General features: G+C 40.1%; 1 protein-coding gene across 1 annotated transcript; it reads right to left on the minus strand.

Moving 5' to 3' along the window:
* Positions 1-2,454: 2,454 nt before the first annotated feature.
* On the minus strand, positions 2,455-18,759 carry LOC148039562 (clathrin heavy chain 1). Its single transcript, XM_087691973.1, has 30 exons — positions 18,461-18,759; positions 17,545-17,749; positions 16,306-16,394; positions 16,106-16,184; positions 12,752-12,879; positions 12,508-12,606; positions 12,325-12,433; positions 10,365-10,444; positions 10,027-10,254; positions 9,852-9,917; positions 9,552-9,668; positions 9,187-9,384; positions 8,993-9,109; positions 8,819-8,878; positions 8,628-8,714; positions 8,287-8,370; positions 8,075-8,209; positions 7,444-7,506; positions 7,249-7,353; positions 7,020-7,132; positions 6,589-6,841; positions 6,353-6,489; positions 5,982-6,260; positions 4,840-5,842; positions 4,248-4,733; positions 3,733-3,903; positions 3,454-3,639; positions 3,212-3,334; positions 3,012-3,122; positions 2,455-2,923 (listed from the first exon to the last, which is right to left on the minus strand). Exons 1-30 carry the CDS (start codon positions 18,503-18,505, stop codon positions 2,759-2,761), a joined length of 5,121 nt encoding a protein of 1,706 aa, XP_087548099.1. The 5' UTR covers positions 18,506-18,759; the 3' UTR covers positions 2,455-2,758.
* Between the last annotated feature and the right edge of the window lie 457 nt (positions 18,760-19,216).

The following is a 19,216-nucleotide window of genomic DNA, read 5'->3' on the forward strand; positions in this document are numbered from 1 at the left end:
TACTCAAATAACCACAAGTGTGTGTATTAAGACTATTTGATCTATTTGTCCTTTTTAGGCCTAAATACTGTCAAATCCACATTCCGGTATTGCACAAGCGAACCATTTTTTTATTTTAAGTTCAGTGTCAGTGTTGCAATATCCTCAAAGAAGGGATTCCCTACTTTCATAATCAATGGTCTACCTAGGATGGATGTAGCATTTACTAGGAACTCAAAACTATCCTACAAATCATTAAAGAATGTATGTTTCGTGTAAGAGGAAATCTAGGATGAGAAAGAGAGGTAAGAAGTACTCAAATATGAGAGTGATACAAGAGTACTTGGAAAAAGGGTGCACACTCCTACTCAAATACACAAATGAAGAGGTACTTGGCAAAGAGGAGCACATTGGACATAGATTGTCAATATCTCAAGTGAGCATGTTGGACTTTTAAGGATGATGGACAACTCAAATCTTGGGCTAATTGCCTTTTTGGGGTGCTTAAGCAATGTATGATGATTTGAAACTTTCACCATTTCACCATTTTGATTTCATTTAGGTATGAAGCCCACTTCTCATTTAGACCCATGTATGGTGGTCATGGATATTGATGTGGAGTCAATAATAGAAAATACCAATGTGTATATAACTAGAAATGACATCACATTCCATCATTGTCATGTACACAATTGTTTCAACAAGTAAAAATAACAAGATTTGGATATATCAAATCCCAAATTGCGGTTAATGAAGCTAGTGTCATCAAAGCTGTTAATTAATGCATTCCTACTAGAATCCTCTCAAGACATCTAATCTTTACATGTCAACCACCACTTGCATGTGCAATGGAAATTCCAACTCCACACATGCAAAGCCAAGACTTTAACAACACAAAGGTAAGTCCAAGCTGAAATTTTTATGTGTAGCAACTTGCAATTGGAAAACCAAGTGCAATCAACATTAATTTATCCCTACCTTCCCCACTTTAGCATTCACACATGGGAAAACAAATACAAAATGCATTGTATAGTGTCAATTCAAAACAAGATACAATTTCTTCTAAGAAAACTCACTACCATTGTAACTCAAGTTTGAGCAAGAATGGACTTTCTCCCAAGCAATTTGAGTTCAAAATGTGGAAAGATGTTTGCAATAATTAACCATGAAGGGCATGACACTGAGTAATTGGCAAAGAATGAAACTAACATCTAAGAAGCCAATTGACCAAACTTAACCTTGGGCCTCAATTTCCTAAGTACCTAATCCATGTGAGATCTAAGCAAAGCTTAGATTCCATTAGAAAAACTATAGATTTACACTAGAGAGGTGAGCTCACATGTAGAAGACACAAACATGCTAGTTTTCCTATACTTTTGGGATTGACTTCTTATAAGGAAGAAAGCTAACTACAAGCCTTTGTTCTTAAATAATAGAGGTCTCCTCCCACTAGATGATGAATTTGGTAAGCTTAGCCCTTTGCTTCCCCATGATTGACCCATTGTTGATCACTTAACAAGAGATGAGCAGTTGTTGCATGTACATTAAATATTCAATTCTGCTTGTGATGAATGTACACTTGCGTCTTGGCATAGAGTCGATTCTCATAAAAGAATAATCCTTGGATGAACCTCGTGAATCTCGAAAGGATTTGGAGTATACCAATGTATCATTAAAAAATACTAGCACAATATCATTTAGAGTGGCCAAAAGATATATTGCATCAATCAGTTGAACATTGACAAGCCATTGGTGAGTCCAAGGGTTTCTGAGCCCTTCAAAACTCAACACTATTAAGAAGTTTATCTCCTCTTCATACCCCTGCAAGACTCACGCTTCACAAAAGTCTAAAGACGTACAAGATATTTTGATAGTGCAGGAAAGTGGTATGCAAGCACAAAGTCTCGTATTTTCACTCCAAGGACTGCTGGAAGAAGCTGCTCGATGCAAAGAAGATTTAAAACAACTCAAGGTCAGATAGCAGTTGCTTTGCATGTTGATATGTTGTATAGTACCAACAGGGTGAAATTTACAGTTCATTTACATCTTGCATAACATGGGGTACTGAAATGCAAAATAAAGCCAACGCAAACCTCCTTCTACAAGTTTCAACTAGTGTGCCTTACAAAATAGTTGTAGACCTTGATTGAGCAAGGGTGCTGTAGAACAGAACAGTTGACTTGGATGGCGTGTTTACCTTAATATCACAAACTGTGCCAACAAATGAAACAAACATATCACTGTTTTTGTGATATAAAAGGTATTCCAAAACCAGAGAATTCTATATTACAGCAATGTTAACAAGCTTTGAGAAGAACTCACTATTCAGTTAACGAAAAGTTTTACACTTGCCCAGTCCTATCTGCATACATCTACAAGCCTTCGTCACACATTGTAACAGCAATGACAGGGCTTCAAGACTCTTGAGTCAGCAGAGCAGAAGTCCTACTATCAAAAAAAAAAATGGCTACCATGGAGAAGATTCAATATCTAGATTTTATTATCAAATAATAGCGCAATGGTGGTATTGTTCCTAATATGTTGATACAAGCTACAAAAAGAATCCGGGGTAACCCAGCTCACAAGCCACACTCAACCATTCATAACCAATTGGTATGAACAGCCAACAGCTGGAAACTTGTATATCCTGCCTCGATGGTAAATTGCCTGTACACTCCGGAATGGAGCAACAGAACACCACATTCTTGCTCAAAATGCAGTATATGCACAAGCAGCAGACTCCTTATATTGCCTAGATCTTCATGTGCCAGTGCCAACTCTAATATCCAGCCATGGGTGGCATCCCATACGAGGGCATCCCTGGAATTCCAGGCATGCCAGGCATTCCTGGCATTGAAGGAACAAATCCTGGATCATACCCACCACCCATACCAGGCATGGGAGGAGCAGGTAAGGCAAGAGGCAGTAATTGGGCATACATGTTCTGCAAATCACCGATTGAGAGACCATATTAGACTCTACATAAATTAAGATCATAGCAGCAACAGCAATATACAAGCCAGAAGATTCACCTGTTGTGCCACCAGGTCTTTCTCCTCTTTTTCCTTGGACTTCACCTCTTCCTGTGCTTGAAGTTTGTCTTTCACAAGATCGTCAACTTTACCAGTATACTCTCGTAAGAACTGAAACGTATAGACAGATCATAGGTCAAATCTGTCAAATAACAAAAATGCTAAACCAGAGACAATCACATGAAGTTTCTAAAAGTTACCTGCAGTAGGTATGGGAACACAAAATCAACCATGTTATTCATCCATGCCAGCTCTAGTGCCACATCAGCTCGAATCAAGTCATAGCAAGTAAATAAACAAGATGCAAAGCACTCTTTCTTCCCCTGCAAGGATATGCCAAGGCATCAAAATTAATCCAATCAGGTTAAAAGGATTTTTTTTCAGGAGCTTATGATACTAGAAGAAAGGCAGCACACAACAAAAGAAAAACAGCAATTTGCACCTGTTCAACAAAGTAAGCCAGGAGCTCTTCAGCAAGATCACGATCTCCAGACTGTGAACATGTTTCCATGGCATCCCTAAACAAGTTATCCTTTTTAGAAAGAGCCACAGACTGTTTCCATCGTCCAGCTTTCTTGTAAATCAGAGCTGCAATTCGTCGGAACTCCAGAAGTTCATGCTTCTCAACCTGTTGCAAGCACAGAATCATTTAATATCCTATCTTAGAAATTGAGGAAAAGCAACTTCTGCTACACAGAAGTCAGTAAAGAAGAATGTGCACCTTTTGTGCCAAAGTGATCTGATCAAAGTTGTCATGCATATCAATGGATTCTCTGAGCCTTTCATAGTCCTCCTCTTCAATATACAACGCATTCAAAGCCTCATTGACTGCAGCATTATTACTACTTTGCACAGCAACCATGTATGGCTTAACAAGGGGTAAGTGTCCAGCCTGAGATAACCATAGAGCTGATGTCAATCCAAAAAATTACATCCACATAAAAAGGAGAAGAAAAAAACAATTGACTAACAAGCTCCTACTGCCGACCACTTGAAAGATATAAGTTCACTAGAAAAGAACCTCTCAGAAATTTGATGGCAACTATTAGGACAGATGTTTCAGATGACGATGAGCATGGCTAAATTACCCTTAAAAATGACGACCAATTCCTAACTGGAGGAATTGCAACATTGAGAACACTCAAAAATTCAAGAACCAATAAACACCATCTTTCCACACAAAAACAAACTGAACTCAGAGGAAGAACACTGCAGAATAGACTTGAAGAACCTTACCTTGCGCATGATATCAACCACTCTTGTGTGGTCTACTCGAGGGGCCAAAACATTCAACAGATCATTGATTAGGTCAGGATGTTCTTGCAGATAGAAATGGACAGCCTTATAATAAAGCTCTACATTTGCCACCTTAACAGAAACATCTTTGAACTGCATATGATCCCATGCTTCTGGAGAATGGTTCATTATGGTGGTTGCAGCATTATCAAATTCATCATACTGGATGTACAAATAAGTAAGCTCTTTCCAATGTTGCTGCTCATCACAAACACGGATAAGTTTTGGAATGTTAATCCGACTTGCAAAGAGTTTCAGATGCTCCATCAACTTCTCTGGACGATATCTTGCATAAAGGGTTCCAAGCTCTGTGAAGATGCCCATGTGTGCTCTTTCCAGACCCAAACCACTTTCCATTAAGGTGATAAGCTCATCAAACCGACCTCTATTCTGATAATAGTCGCTAACTTCCTCTAGGTCATCAACCTAAAGCAAAATTGTAAGTTTATCAAGATCCAAAACACCAGGAAAACTTATTTGCAACAATTATGTCAAACAGATCAAACCATTAAGCTCTTTGAAATGTTCAAACCTGAATTATGATGTTCAGGCCACAGATTTGAGCCAGCCTAAATTCTTCAGCATCAACACAAGCAAAGCAGACCTCCTTCCATGTCCTTGAGCTGTTTGCTTTACGTGCAGCATCTACTGCTCCTTGGAATTGGTGTAGTTTGACTAGAGTACTGGCAAGTCTAGCCCAGTTGGAGATGTGGGTGAAGATGATTTTAGCTGCCTCATATAAAGCTTCATCAAATAGGCGATCTCCAACATTCTGGAGATTTGCCACATTGGGCTGCAGAATGAACTCCTCTATATCACCCAATCTATCAATCTTGGCATAAGCATATATGAGCTCAGAATCCACCTTTGGTTCCTTGACTTTCCTCCTAACCATGAGCAAGTACTTGACAAGGTCATCAAACACATTTGCCTGCTCTGCTGCCCTGATCACATCGAGGAACTCAGTTGCATCATTGGCACGAATGAATGATTCAATCGCATCACTGACAAGACCCTCTCTCAATTGTGCTTTTGCAACTTGAGTCCAAACTTCATCCTCCTCAACCCGGGATGCAAACTCCACAGCACGTTCAATACTGCGAATGTTGTCCAGAAGAACATTAACAGCCTGAACATTCAAGTTGAACTTCTTAAAGATTGCAAAAGCCTCTTCATATAGTTCTGAGCCAACTGCAATTTCTCCGACAGCAGGACCATCAAAATTATCAAGCCGGTTGACATAGTCCATGACACGAGATTTGTCAGCCTTGATAGCTGTAAGTATCAATAGATTTTGCAGGTTGGGATTGCCACTGAAAGCCGAATTTTGAAGAACAATCTTTTCAAGAAGTTCAATAAGTTCATGTGGCAAATCTGCTGTCATGAAAGCCTTCACTGTTGCTGAAACCTGCTCAGGATTTTTACTCTCTGGCAAGGCAGTTGAAACAACTTGATCAATAAGCTGCCGTCTGTAGGGATTTTCTGGATCCAGTACCTTAGCCCAGAGATCTGGATCCATCCTCTCAACAATATACCTTTACAAAAGAGAGTATTTTGATGTTAGTCGCACCCTAAAATGATTAGATTAACACACGCCCCCTGCCTTTTAAGTTGCGACTTGTAAATGAGAAATGAAAGAAGTAAAGGTTCTAAAGGTTTAAACGATCAAAATACCTGGCTTGAAGTTTAAACAGTGAATTCTTATTAGTCACATTGACCAGTTCATCATCACACTGACCACGCCTGTAAGCGACAACTGCCAAAGTTGGGTCTCTTTTTTCACAGTATTTGCCCACTACTCTTGAATCGTAGTAAGGGTTAGTAGTAAGAAAATGCTCAGGATTGTTGTTGGTGTCAATAATAATTTTACCAAGTGCATTGTGAACATGCACATCCTGGCTTCCCTCACTGACAAGATGCTCAAGAAACTGAGTGAGCAGTCTCAGGCGGTTCCTGAAAATGTGAAGGAAGGAAAAATAAGAACGGCAATAATAATGTGGCTTGCATACAAATAGACCAGTGATGCTCATGAGACAACCAACCACCTTTTCTCACACTCTTCCACAAGAGGCTCAACTGGAAGGAGGGACCGCACAGATAAAATAAGACCCTTGATAAAATCATCAGGACAGTCATCATCCAAAAGCTGGCCAACAACAAGTGGTGCATTGCTCGGGTTGACCTGGAAACACAAGTGAGATGTCTCAGCTGAATGCCAATAGGTAAATCAATATTCCAAAAGGGATTATCTCAGCATTCAGATCTTTGGCAATTCACTGACCTTCTGGACATATCCTTCAATGTACCGAAGCATGTTGTTTGAGTACAGATAATGTGTAAGATCAGGGACAAAACCAAATCGGTCACAAACATTGATTAATGGGCGAGCATCAGGAAGTTTTGCCTCCATGAGAAAATTCTTGGTCTTCTCGGCATCATAAAAATTTGACTCCCTTGTTACCCGTTCAACCTCTTTAATTTGACCAGTCTTAGCAGCAGCCTCAATATACTTGAAATGTATGTCAGGATCCTCACTAGAAGTCAAATACGTCCCAGCTAGTCAGCAGAGCATTTAAAATACTGTTGCTAAAAATGATTGCATGGAGAACACAGTACATACAGACACAACCAAGATATTATGACCTTCATAGCAATGGGCAACTATGAAAAAAGTCTCAATCCCCAAACTTTAGAAAGTCGGCAGAAAACTACCTTGAGCTAAGATAGGATCCAAGAAAGAAGTACAGGCCTTCATAGGATTTGAATTGCTCAAAGAGTTTGACACAAGCATCAACCCCCAGCTGTTCTGAATATTCCTTAGCCACCTGCAGCAAACATAAGTATATAGGAATACACTAATAACTGTGCACACCAAATGAAAATCAATGTATTCATATTCCAGAAAAGCTACTTGTGAAATCTATAGATGCTCATTATTTACCTGAACTATAATCTGCAAGTTGCCACGCATGTTAACCAGCAGCAGTTCCTTCATGCATTCAAGTGCCCAGTCTCTTGACAACGTTCCAAAGAACTCCACCAATGACTGCACAATCATTCATGAGTGTGGGAAACGGGCTCTTTTGCATAGGCAACAGCTCAGGCTCAATGGATTGTGAATTTGGATAGACCATACCTGAGGCTCTATAGCATGAGTGTTAATAATCACCCGCTTTATGTCTGTTAGTTCTGTATAATGCTGTAAACATTCATCCAAAGATACAGGCTCATTACATCTAGCCTTAATTGCTCAAAATGAAAGGCTAACCATGCAACTTGACCAATAATCTAATAAATGCACATGTCATGAAACTCCTTAGTAGCTCAAAACTAAACAGTTTACAAAGAAGAATGATCATCAGCAAGCATAAGGTAACATTCTGAACTAAATGTAAATATCTGTTGGCATCTTTTACAGAAAACAAATTTTCATACTTGTCTTGTAAAACATAATAATGAACAAGAAAAGTTAACCAACATCTTCCAAATTGCTATTAGCAATAAACACAATTTATCATCATGTTTGGAAGAGATTTTTCTCTTTCTGTTATATTTGAAGCAAGTGTCAAATTGAACGCAAGAAAGAGAAAGAAGAAAGAAGTTGAGCTTGCATGCATAATATTATTAAAAAGAAATCAACAAATCTCATTCAAGGAAGCAGTTATATCATCCACATATACCTACTACTAATTCCAAGTCCTAGCAAAGTCTGCAACAATGCAGCAATTGGTATAACTGGTACCTATGCTAGGTTATGACAATCATACCTGTAATGCACGCATATACAATCCTGCCTTCTCACATAGTTGGGCTACACGGGGACGGTCATAGTGACTGAACATGCCATTTGCAAGAATGGCATCTGCCACATTAGGGAATGTAACTAAATTGATCTCCAAAACCTGCAAAATCATCATCAATTAGCACACATTGGACTTTATAAGCACTTGAAAGATGGATGACTCAGCTACAATGTTACCTTAGTCTGTAGCATAGCTTGTTCTGGCAAATTAGGTTTCAACACATCCAACAAGAATGCAGTCGCCTCTTTGATCAGGTTGCGCTGTAACAAACATGTTTTTTAGTATGGTATCTTGTATCCTTGATTGAAGGAAGACATAATGCATTACTGATTTTCTATACAGTCCATGTCACAACTGTGTTGCGCAACACAGTAAGACGCCCCACCCTTCTTCTCAGAATACACTTTTTCAGAAGAGAAGGTCTATTTGTTTGCAGATAAAGCATAGATATGAAAAGATAGGATATTACAGGGAACAGAAATTGCTTCTATGAAGTTCTTGAGACTAGCATTAATACCTGAAGAAATAGATCTGTTATGACATTGTAATCAACTGGACACCCTCCGTCCATTTGAGACATCATCAAGGCAAAATTTACAGCTCCCTGAGGCATACAAAAGCAGGCTTGATGACTAATTTAAGAATGTTAGATGTTAACACACATTCTGAAGCAAGAGCCTGACTGATGGTCACAGGAACTTCAATTACCTGTGGATCTGTCCGTAAAATGGTCTGCAGTAGAAACAGGTAATCTGGAGTATACCCAACCTGTAAAAGGCCAGAACAAGGCGACAGAACTGTATGAGCACATGGATAGCTCAGCAAATAGATGTTCACTTAACGTATCAAAAATATACCCTGCCCCTTTAAGCTACACAATACCTGTTTTGAGTAAATCAAAATTTTATCGAACTCCCGTCGTTCAGCAAATGCAGCAACCACCTTAGGCGTAGCTCGAGCTTTGATATATATTTTCAGAGCCATGTCATTATCCACCGTCTAGAAGAGAATCACAATATGTCATTCTTTGCGGACCCCAAGTGATGAACATTGTGCCATAGACCAGAATACTGTACCTTTACAAGATCCCCAAGCTCTTCACTACACTCCAACTTATCCTCTGCCAACCAGTTTTCCAAAAGATTCTTTTTGTTTTGATTGACAACCAGACGAGAAAGTTCCAATGATTCGAATGCATTCAATTTCCCCTTGGTTAGCAATGTCCCAAAATATTGCAGCAGTGGAGGGGTTTGTCCAGGTTGCACTGGTACACTCTGCATTGAAAGCAAATATCATAGTAACTCTATGAGTCCTTGAAAAACTAAATCTACTGAACAGGTTGTACTAGCATACTAGCGCACACAGAGAGAGAGAGAGAGTAATATTCTAGCAAAAACAGGCCATGCAAATCTAATCTACTAAAATAGTGCTTGACACAAACCTGAAATTTCGCAACCGTGTCTGGAGTACGAAGGATCCCTTGAGGAGACTCAGCAGCAAGCTCTGCAGCCTCCTTGTACTTCATTTGAGCAAATAACTCATGAAAACGTTGAACAACCTGACAAGCAAAATAACATAAATGTCAGAGAACAAGGTAACAAAAAGGCCAAAAAAGAAGGGAAGAGAAAAACTGAAATGGAAGCTTTCAGCTGGTCAGCTGGACAAAGAAGACACAATGAATGACTGGTATTCAAAACAAATTAAATCTGCAAGTCCCATTGAACACATTGAATAGATGTACCAGATTCTCAGCACCAGGGAGATTTCCTCGTTTTGCAAGATTTATGGCAAGCTCAAGATTGTTCAGCTGCAACACGTCAGGTAGTCGCATCTCAGTTCACCCAAACAGTTGTAAGACACCTAGAAAACAACAGGAGAAATTTGGGATGCTAAACAACTTAAGTATCACATCCTACCTGTCCACTGACAAATGGCACAATTGTAGCCTCATTGACAGTAGCCAATAAAACCTGGCCACGTCTATTCACAGCATAAAAACCTCCCAGTGAAGGGCAGTCTACTGTCAGGAAAATAGGATCGGGACTAATTCGGTTTCTGTAAACTGCAGTTGCAGTCTCTAAATCATAAGCAAACAACAGGCCCAGCTTTGTGATGACATAGATGAGACTAAACTTTTGAGAGATCTGCGCAGCATCCCGGATCAAAACATTCAATTAGGAAAAAAGAAAAAGGTATGCCCCCCCTTACAAGGCTCACCCCATAAGAATACAAACTCTTACAACATATTACCCACCTGCATTGAAACTGGAAAATCATCTGCAAAGTCAGGTGGGAAAAATAAATCTGCCTGCTTTTTTGTGAAACCAGCCTTGCCTGCAAAGATAAAATATTTTCTAAAAATGGTGAGAGAGCCTTTTAAATTCAACTTGAACTTCTGAGGTAAAATAAAAACAAGAAACTCCAAACTACCTGTGTGATTGGTCCAAAAAAAAACGCAACTAGTTTACCAACACTGATAGACAGCGATATTAAATGTCAAAAATGCAAGGTACCAATCCTTGATGCATTACCCGAAAAGTAAGCATTTCTAATCACTTGGCATCATCTAAATTGGCTTCCAGCCTCATAGAGGATTTAATGACCCACAGATTCCAAATGTGGCGATATCCATAAGGACATCTTCTATGAAACCAATCATCTGTTTAGAACAAATTCTCTCAAGCTAAAGACTCCAGTGCTAAAGAGTTCTTCCTTGTGAATGGGGCACCAATGACCATGCACATGTACTTCCAGTGCATATGGAAGCTTTTCGCATGGCTCTTCATCCAAGGTTTTGAAAAAACATATCTGCAAGTGCCCCTTTTTGTTTCATATGACACTTTTTGCATGAGATGCTGTGGTTGATCAAGCAGCAATTTCCTTGGAACAAGACTCTAAAAAAAGAGAACAAGCAATCTGTATACATGGCAGTTTATTGGGTGGATGGGTGGTTTTTTGGACTTTAAGCAGCCTTATAAAATGGATAAGAGTTAGCATCTCATCCTTCACTACATATTGAAATAACTATGATGCATGCACTGATCTTTCCAATGTTTTACACCACAGATGAAAACAAATTGTAATGCCACCTCGGCACATATAAAGACATATTGTAATTCCACCTCAATGTTCAATTGAGTTGCTATGAGAAGTTTCAAACAAAGTTGCAAGAAGACGTTATTATCAATAAAAATACATATCACGTAGCTAGCATGAGCAGGCTACCAATCCTGCAGTCAAACCCATAAATTGAGTGTAAAATGGCCCTCATTCATGGTGTCACATTAGCAAAACTAGCTACAGATTAAATGATGTTAGACATGGCTGCACTCACATAGAACTACTATGTGGTCAGCAGGTCCATTGTGTTAAAGCTTTAAGTTGACCAATGGGATTTGGCAATCTACCAATTATGAAAAGATAAACAATTACCTACACTAACACCATCATGCACCATGATTAATATAAGTCATCCTTTCAGTTTTCTATTCCCTGGTCTAAGTTGGAGGTGTGGAACAGTGGAAAGCCAACATAGAGTTGCACATACAGAAAAAGAACCAAAAATTTCCTTGATGCACAGTGCATAATCCGCAACAGAACTCAATAAAAAGTAATAGAAAGTAGGAACATCTTTCTCTGACCCAAAGCCATCAACAAAAGAATTGGCCAGAGAAAGACATGTCTATAACCAAATAAATAAGCAACATTTTCTTTCACTCTCTCTAGTTCTTAATGGAAATTTAATATGAGGTCTCTATTGGCCAGAGAAAGACATGTCTATAACCAAATAAATAAGCAACATTTTCTTTCACTCTCTCTAGTTCTTAATGGAAAATTAAAATGAGGTCTCTAAATATTTCACAAGAGATAAGGTAAGGACACAAGAAAACTGAAAAAAATATCTGATATACTGTTTTCAACAGCCTATATTGACAAACTATACACAACATACTGTACCAAGCACTTGCAATGTGAAAGATAAAGGACTTTGATCCAGCTCAATCGTGAGCAATATCATGCAAGTATAAACTAGTGATATAGAAAAGGATCAAAGGCTATCCCATGCTTCTATCCCCATGAGCTCAAGAAACTAGTGATACAGACAAGGATCGAAACTACCCTGTAATCCAATTCCTACAAGCTCAAGAAACCAGAACTTACACTTATTCCAAACAAACTGTCCACACGGACAAAATGGAAAGTGTGTATAATACCTGGTTGTGCACCAAGCTCAATAACATGGAGCTTTGAAGTAAGTTGACCGCCTGAAATGGTTTTGGTAGCAAAAGAGATCAAAGTTGATGCAGTATCATTACCAGGAACCTACAAAAACTACATGTGAGACTAATGATATGGTCACCTCATGCTGACAAGAACTGATAAAATTACATACATACCTTAAAAGATGCAAAACTTGCTGCATGTGCTTCAAGAGCCTGACTTCGCTGCTGATCAACAGAAAATAGCTGCATGTTCCCCTTCACAAGTTGGGGGCGCTGCAGAAGAGCTTACGAAGATTAAAATAGGATCACCAAAGAAAAAGATTACACTGAGTCAACAGTTCGTCCTGCTGAGGCCTTGACTAGAAACTGTAAAATTGTGAAGACAAACATGAAACAGATGAGGAATTGATCTTTATACCTCAGGTGCTCCTGGAGCAATGCCAATAAGCACCAGCCACTTTTCAGACGGATCACATCTATAATTAATAATCTGATTTCCTGTTAGATTTGCAGTCCTATCAAACATCTTCACTGGCTCCGAATCACCTGTCCCGTGAGGCCCCAAGCCAAACCAATAACAGGGAGGTAAACCCCTATTAGTACAAGTGCAAAAGCTTTGCCTGAAAATAAGTGTCAACTCCTTCTAACTGATTCAAACCAACGCTTATTATTATCACAAAGCCCCTTCCAACATCCTTAGCTGCAACAATTTCCTTAGGATTCTGAAAGGAGTATGAACTAGAGCAACCCATTCACATTCTATGATACATAACCGTGAATACAGTAAACCAATAACAAGGCACATAGTATGAGAAAAATGTGCAGGCATCTGAATCCAAATCGACCACAAACACAAGTACCATAAGACATGTTTTTGTATGAAACCAGGCAGCACATCACAATCGGCACCAAAGTATGAGAATTGTCATTATGTAAGGATGCGGTATGAAAACCCCAAACATTTGTTTGCCCTCACCATGCTTACAGTCTGTTCAATAACAAGAAAACATCTGCACTGAAAGATCCTACAGTAATATCCAAAGGCTTCAATCAAATGGATTGAGTACAAACTTACGAGAGAAAAACTACAATAAACAATAAGAATGCAAGCCACATAGAGGAGAGACTGTTTTGCACAAACAATATTGTGAAACCAGGAAGCACATTACAATTCAACACCAGTTAAAATATGAGAATGGTTGTTGTCTAAGGATGCAGTATGAAACCCCAAACACTTGTTTACTCTCACCATGCTTACAACCTGCTAAAAAACAAGAAACCATCCACACAGAAAATTCCCTACAGTAACCTCTGAAGGTTTCAATAAAGTGGATCTCCTGTCAACTAAGAACTTAACAGGACACAAAGACTACAGTGAACGCCTAAATAAGAGAGAATGCAAGCCGCCTAGAGAAGATACTGTTTTGCACAAACAATCTGGTCAACAAAGCAGAGCTTCCATGAGAATGATATACAAGCATAATACTCCATAATCAAGAGCTGCTAGGCTGCAATAAACAGCAAAACCTGAGAGAGGTGGTTCTTCCACAGTTTTAGAATATGTCCCCTTAAGAACATTATCAATGAAATTGTGAAGTGTCTCATCAGGTGTGTGTATACAATGGGAGGGAAACACTCATATTGCAACTAGCATACCCTCATCACCTCATAAACAGGTTATCAATCCACTGGTTGCATTGTGACATCACAAGAACTTGAAAGGACCTCTCTAGACAATGCAATTCACGCTCTTTGGCTAGTGCATATCCTAAATTATCCAACCCTAATCTTTTCACTACAGCAGGGGAACCTGCTGACAATCCTCTAACATCTCACAGAGTTCCTAATATAACCAGTTTAAAGGAGTTAAATTCCTTAGAAGCTCAACCCAACTGTGCATACAAGAACTACTCCCAAGGTGAAGTGATGTCATCATTACAATTGTAGAGTTGTGCTGTATTTTCAGTTGCGCCTGATCTTACATTCTTGTCATCTTTAGTAACAAGTAGCATAGCCACAACTATGGACTAAGTGTAAAGATATGATAGGGTTTGCAAGAATAAAACACAATGTATCGTGGCTCTTCCCCAAACTCAGGCCACATGGAATGAATGTGCTTGGAGGCAAGACAATCAGCAGGGATTTGCATTATCCCATGTTTTCTTGTACTTTTTGCTCCCCAATCCATAAGCCATGACAATTGTGGGCTCCACAAATATGCTTGATACATGGAGTTAACTGGAAAATGTTGGAGCACCTTGTTAGAAACCTTGCTATCTACATCTCTGTAACAGGGCATGTTGCATTTTGGACAAGCTGTCTCATTCTTATGCACATCTTGATACAAATTACGAACGACTAAAACACAATGACCTCAAGCAAGTGCAAAGCACAAAAAGGAGGTGGAGAAGCATTCGATGAATGAACGAAGGATGAAATGAAGAATGCAAAAGGTACAGATGTGGGTGCTCAAGGAGCAGGGATGTCCAACAACCACTGATTCCCATGGAAGCAGCCTAGGAAGTCTCATCCTCTGTACGGATCCCGAGTGCACCAAAACCACCAATGTTGAAAGAGAAAACCTGATGCAATGAGTTGAAGACAGCAAGGCAGCAGGCTGGACATCACCACACAGCAGTGACAGAGATGAAACACAGTAGTGTACCATGTAGCAACAGTCTCTGACTCAGTATGCAGCAGCTGGCAGCCAAAAGGCAACCTCCAGAGGGAGGAGAAGGCGGGAGGAGAAGGCTGACAACAACAGCAGCAGATGAAGAAGAGTGCTGGGCATCAAAAGCACAGTTGCATGGGGATGGACAACTGTGCAGCACCACCTAAAGGCTGGTAACAGTAGAAGCAAGTGAAAACACAGATGGAGCAGCTCTTAGAGGTGAGAAAACAGTAAGGCATCAACAAGCAGATCAGAACGGCAGCTGGCTGAACAGGGTGGGAACCTCCAGCTGGATTGGTGGCAGTAGCAACCAAGGCTGGAACAGCAGTCAGGGATAATGCTGATGGAGATCAAGGTGATGTCACATAATGTGGATAGAGGGATTAGGGATGTAAGTGGTATACACACTCAGTACCTTTTATAGAACACGCTGGAGCCAAAAAATAAGTCACATGCATCATACAAAAAGCAAAAATGCATTTGTGGGATTGTTTAATGAACCCGAAAAATACAATAAATTAAGGCAATTTTGGTAGTTCAACACACTCTTCAAAAGGCCCCACCAAGCACAGGTTTCAAAGTATGGCTAATCATTTTGCTATATTGCCAATTGCTAATTAATGATTAAGAGATAGTGGCAGCTATGCCTAAAAAGTAAGGCATCTCTTGACTCTTGAAGAGGAACACTAAGGAATGCTAAGGCCTGGCATGGGCGGGCCAAAACATAAACGGTGTCCACCTAAAGCACATTAAACAAATCTACTGTACCAAGAGGAAAAGTGAACATTCAAGGTTTTCACCATATCAGCCAATACTCAACACAAGATCTTGATCTTGAGCACGACTTAAAACGTGAGTTGAAACTTGCAGGTCAACGTGTAACAATTCATGCAAAATAATCCCAAACATTCATTTACGCCATTCAAGAAAGGATAAATTGCTCCTCAAAAAGTTTCACAAGACCAACTGTGTTAAATAAAAAGTAACCACTAACACACTTTTCGTCTCAATAATCAAGATGACAATTTATGAAGTCTAACTCAATTTATTGCACTGTGGTGTATAAAAGTAAAAAGCATGCATTGGGAATGAACTATCTACCTTCAAGACTCCAATGATAGACTGCAACTTGAGTTACAAGACCCAACATTTTCTGAGTGATCCACTTCCAGAAGACAACCTTCCACATTCAACAATAAACCCAAAATTAGCACTTCAGCAATGCACAGCAACACTGAGTTTCTGATCATAGTTTTCCCTGAAACCTGATTCAAAGTACTATTTCCAGAAAAAACCCAAACCTGTTCAGGCATTTGGTATGATTTTATCTTTGCCTTCAGCTCAATATTGAATATTTGCAAATGATCTTGAGTGGTTCCTGATATTTGAGCTGCATATGTTACAAAAACAACAAATTTATGTGCTTTGAACAGAATATATTCCCATGGCGCACTCTTGCATTAACGTTCCTCAGTTTTTTTTCATGCCATGCTTTAGTTTACACCACAGAACATTTGATGACTCTAATGCTTTTACATACTGTTCAACATAAATTGCACCAGGCCTGTAAGATTCCATTTCGCTTCATGTTCTACCAGAATAATTCTCAGGTCCTGACACGGTTCAGACCTCACAAGGAACCATGCATGTATCATTCAGGTCCTCCAGCACACACTCACTTTTCAGCAAAGACTACATTACGCCACCTAAGCTCATTCTTGAACTTTGCTTGGTTCACAGCATCATAAAGCAATTTAGCACAATCCACCTACCCTCATTCTTCTAAGCTATTGCCTTTATATCAATGATTCCTCTTTTCCAAATATTCCGGCCTGTACTACCGTTCAAAAATACAATCTCAGTATCAAGTCATGGTGTATCTGGACAATATATGTGCTTCCAGCTTGTAATTTCTCCAAAGCACCTGAGGTTACAGAGAAATGCAACCAACCAACAAGCTGCATACATGACACATTCATGTGCTAAGAAATGACTTAAGTTTACCAACACATGCAAGACACAACCACATTGCATCCCACTGGCAGGGGGCCTCATGACCTACATTTTTGACAAATTTATCCAGATTTCAAACAGCAAATACCCAGCAGTTTAAAGGTCGCAAAAACAAAGTGCAGAGACTTGGCACATGTCAAGTTGAGTAAAAAGTCAAGCACCTATCACAAGCATTGCTATTTCCTACACTTTGGAATATGAAGTTAAAACTTTCGTCTAACAGTACTTGGCCTACTTCTGTGTGGTCCTGTTGCATCGGAATCACCTAAAGGGACGTGTGAATGTGTTTATATTGTAAGGCTCCTGAATAAATGAAGTGGATGTGCCATGAAGAGACAAAGAAGAATACAACTGCACAAATCAAATCTAAACCTTCTGTAAGTCAACAAGTGAAGTAATGTTCAACGTGCAAAATGTTATCATCATTCAAGTGTAGGACACTCATCAATGAGAATATGAAGACGTCACCCTGAAAATATAGCTCTCAAAGGCTAATGATGGTGTATATAATAAGACTTGGCACGTACCTTTCAAGGCCAGTATTCGACTGGTGGGATTCATTAGAGCTGAATCTGCTGTAATCGGACGTCGAAGCGGTTGCATGGGCATGTTCATGTCTATAATGACAACGCTGTTTTGAGGAGCCGTTTCTCTTACACATATATACTTCTCCGACTCCATCGTCACATGTGTGAATGTAATGAACTGCTGATTTATTCCAAGGCTTGGCAGCTGGAAGAAACAAGCAACAATGCAGCAGTGGACCTCAGATTGTAACACAAGTAAAATCGTTGTAAAACAGGTAGTGTAATGATGATTCCCATCATGACTGTACTGTACAACACTCCAGCTAAGCTGCAACATGCATATGAGGATTACAAACACTAGGACTAAGCTTTCATGCGAGTAATCCATCGGTCGCGTGAATGCAATGGTTGCAGCATGCAGCCTCCTCTCCAGGAGCAACAATGAGTTGAGAACCGGCTGAGTCTGTAGTGCTAATACTTATCAAGTATACTATTCCAATTTGAGATCAATATCCGATCTGTGGCGAGCACTTAATACTAAACCCTCGGAACAGAAGATCCACTGATCAACACACAGTCACTTGTGCATGGTCGGATCTGGCATGCACAGATCCAAAACATTGGCACCCAACCTGCACCATAATTCACGAGCTGATGCAGGAACTCTGAAAGTTTCGCCTGTTCTATACAAGGGGCTTCAAACAATGTGCAAGGAAAGTTCGTTACAGAAATGCCAAATGCATCCAGAACCGCAGGTGATGTTGGGAGTGTCGCCAATCCGGCAACATTTGAGATTTTCAACCAACATTTACTCCCGCGACAACTATCAAGTATGTAGAAACGTGATCGCCAGCTAGAAAAGTGCCATTTAGAAGATAAGGACCGAGAGAGAGAGAGAGAGCCAGGAAGCACTTACAGTCAAGGCCTCTTTCATGGCGATAGGAGCGCTTGCTGCCGCCATATTGGCGGAGAAGGGAACTCCACGCGGGAGGAATGGATCGGGCCAGGCACGGTGGCTGATAAAAGAGCAGCAACACAAAACACCACCACGCAAGACCTAAATCTCGGAGCTCTGAGGAGGCGATGGCGGCGACCGGCGAGGCAGATCCGAGCGCGGGAGGGAGGGGCAGATCGGGAAGGAAGACCTCGCGCGAGGAGTCTGCCCCCGAATGCCTGTATGTGAAGAGAGGGGGCGGGGCGGGGGAGGGGGGGAGAGAGAGAGAGAGAGAGAGAGGAGAGAATGAATGTGAGCTAATTCACGGTAGGGAAATGGAAGCACAAATCTTTACATCTCCTTTCATTTGGGCTGCATTTCATTTCATTTCTCAAGTGCCTAGGCCCTCCTCGAGACACTTTCACTGGTATTCTATGTTTCTATCGATCGAATGGAGCTTTTAATTGCCTTTGCACATAGAGTGGTGCTTGCCCCATTTATTTAAATGCTTAAGCCCTTACCATTCAGCTTTGTGTACGCTTTTGCACAACAAACTAAAGTTTTGATCTCATCTTTCTTGGTAAACACTCCGCATGTCCCTTTGCACACAAGGCTACCAAGCATGCATTCGAGCCCATCAAAAGCTAGAAGAGCTATTGTTTTGCTCTTAATAGCATGCACATGGAACCAATGAGTAGGTGAAGGAGTCCTTGATGAGAAAAAGGAACCGATACCTAA

Source organism: Lygodium microphyllum, chromosome 2, assembly GCF_053477565.2.
Source record: "Lygodium microphyllum isolate KBCC chromosome 2, Lygodium_microphyllum_v1.1.10, whole genome shotgun sequence".
Lineage (NCBI taxonomy): Eukaryota > Viridiplantae > Streptophyta > Polypodiopsida > Schizaeales > Lygodiaceae > Lygodium > Lygodium microphyllum.